This window comes from Anarrhichthys ocellatus, unplaced genomic scaffold (genome assembly GCF_004355925.1).
Source record: "Anarrhichthys ocellatus isolate YVR2014 unplaced genomic scaffold, GSC_Weel_1.0 scaffold4, whole genome shotgun sequence".
In the NCBI taxonomy this organism is placed as follows: Eukaryota; Metazoa; Chordata; class Actinopteri; order Perciformes; family Anarhichadidae; genus Anarrhichthys; species Anarrhichthys ocellatus.
This window is the reverse complement of record NW_022280034.1, coordinates 3,401,135-3,403,634: the sequence shown is the minus strand read 5'-3', so window position 1 is coordinate 3,403,634 and position 2,500 is coordinate 3,401,135. Positions and strand designations below refer to the sequence as shown.

Genomic DNA, 2,500 nt, shown 5'->3' with positions numbered 1-2,500 from the left:
CATTGTTTCCATACAACCAATGACCTCGCACATTAAACAGCATGTAAATGTCCCTAAAATGTCTCTTTGGTCCTTTTAGATGCTGATGTGGTCCTAACTCCTTAATATCACTACTTTAAAAAGTCCACCCGTTGTTTATTTTAAATGTTTCCCTGCTGGGACTCATCCTGCAAATTACTGTCAATCAAACACAGACACGGCTTCTTTCTTCATATTTAAAATAACACTGACTGCTAAAAGGATGACTAAGCATGATTTCATTTGGACTTTAACTCAACTCAATATATTAATATTGTGATATCAAATAACAAACATCATGACGGAGGATTTTATCCGTAGCGCCCACAGCTAGTCCGGGAAGTTACTGTAAAGAGTTTGAGCTCTTACATCTTTGTAAAAGCTTTCACTCTGATGATATAAGGAGGACGGCTGGTGGTGAACTTTACGAGCCACAACATATTCACAAACAATATTTATGAGACCACAAATTTCTTTTGTAGGCCATAAAACATCAGCTGGTAGCTGACATCCTCCGGGATGTCAGTGTCAGCGGCAGAGTGCTGGCTGGAATGCGATCAGATGTTGAAGTCATTGAGCTATTGTTAAGAGCCAAGATGTCCATCTGTCCACCTGAAGGGCGCGAGTCCTCACCCCAGAGAACTCATCTCATCCCTCCCGGTTCCTCTCCAGCTCAAGTTGTTATTGGACAGACAGAGAATTCCCGGTTGCAATCAACGATTTTCCTGCCTCAATGGTGCTAGAGAGATTACCATCTCAGCCCTGAAATGTCACATCTGCAGTGGCTGTTTCGCAGCTCATCACGACCGATCGGTTATTTCACAGTCTATTTCACAGGTTTGATGCAAAATAAAGCCGGGACAACAGCTTTTCATCCATGACATTCAACCGCAAGCCAGGCACCAGAACTAAAGGGTCTTTCCTAACAAACTATTTAGACTTCTATAAAAATAAATACTATAAAAAGTACATTCTAGGTCATTTGCATAAACACATCACCTACTTAGAGCTCCCATTGAGCAGAGACTCAGCAGAAGAAGCTGGCAGACTGAGAAGGCTAGAAGCAATCTTTTGACCATTTTCCTCTCTAAGTTTCAAAAGTTAAGTCCTGAGACCTCCCATCACTATCGCTCGCATGTCTTTAAACAACCCTGGGGTGCTTCGGCATCGTCTTTACAGCCACCAGAGGTCGAGCTAACAAGATCAGGTCAGGAAGCTAATGCTGCACTTCTCAGTGGCAAACAGGAAGAGGAGAGGCAAGATGAGAGAGCAGATATACCAGAACCGAATCTCAGCAGAGCACTCAATCCTCGAGTGACCTGCTTTACTGCGGGAGGAGGGAGGGAGGGGGGGGGGGCAAGGGGTGAGAGAGGATAGATACAGGGGGTAGAAGCAAATCTGGACTGTCCACAGGATTAACTGAGCAACCGCCGACTGTGAAGTTAAAGTTAACAGAAAGACAGCGGCGGCACCTAAACAAGCTCTGCCTTGAAGAAGCGGGGGAGAGTGAGGAAGCAGCGAGGGAGGATTAAAGTGACAGCGAGGGAGGGGGGGAGGGGGGGGGGACAAGGAGGATGGACACTGTGGGCACCAGCACAGCTATTCCATAAATGACCGTTTGCAATGTTTTTGTCTTTGCAGAAGCAGGCTGCAAAACTCCCCCTATATCTCTCTATCTCTCTACTGCAGACAGGAACCAACATGCAGAAAGTAACACGACGAAATGAGGAACAAGCTGGCCAAAAACTTACCAGGGCAGTATGTGTCCAGGTCTGGATTCTTGGCAGTGGTGGAGGTGTGTGTAGGGGAGCCAAGCTCTGATTGTGGAATGCGAGGGCTCTCCACAAACTTTGCTTTCCGCAGAGGGGCTAGGAGCAGAAAGCGCACACAGATATAGAGAAAGGAGAGGACCACATGCACACGCACACACACACACACACACACACACACACACACACAGATCAGGGAGATGGAAGAAGACAAGAAAGAGAGGAGTGACAGGGACAGGACAGAGAGGGAGGAACATAGAGAGCTTATGAACTTGAAGCAGCACACTGATAACATGACTGAAACATCCTGAAGGCTTTCTATGGCAGCTTTGTATTTGCTTTGGGTCAAATAAAGCTAAAGTAAACAAGCAGCATGGGCAATCCCAACCTCAGCCAACCACTGAAATGTGAAAGTATCACCATACTTCTTCTGTAAAGGCCTTCACTTCCCTCACAACACACACAGAGTAGCAAACAAGATGGACCTTTCAGCTGAAAAGATGGATGCTATAAAAATTTTTTAAAAAAAATAAAAATTGTTGTGTCTATTTGTCCGGCGTCATAATCACACCAAGAATGCAAATGAGATCCATTTTTGGAATGTTCTCTCGCCTGACTCAAGCACGAAGTCTGAGACATCAAACGAGTCCCTTCGACAAGAAATTCAGAGAGAGAGAGAGAGAGAGAGAGAGAGAGAGAGAGAGAGAGAGAGA

General features: G+C 45.4%; 1 protein-coding gene across 9 annotated transcripts in view; it reads right to left on the bottom strand.

Annotated features, from left to right (window-relative positions):
* tanc2b (tetratricopeptide repeat, ankyrin repeat and coiled-coil containing 2b) overlaps positions 1-2,500 on the bottom strand; it is a 125,946-nt gene that overhangs the window by 41,090 nt on the left and 82,356 nt on the right. For 6 of the 9 annotated variants that reach the window (XM_031843310.1, XM_031843311.1, XM_031843313.1 and 3 more), the window contains one exon: positions 1,770-1,886. The exons of the other annotated variants lie outside the window; for them this stretch is intronic. In XM_031843310.1, coding sequence (XP_031699170.1) covers positions 1,770-1,886 — 117 coding nt within the window. The remainder of the gene's footprint in view (positions 1-1,769; positions 1,887-2,500) is intronic. 9 annotated transcript variants of the gene reach the window in all.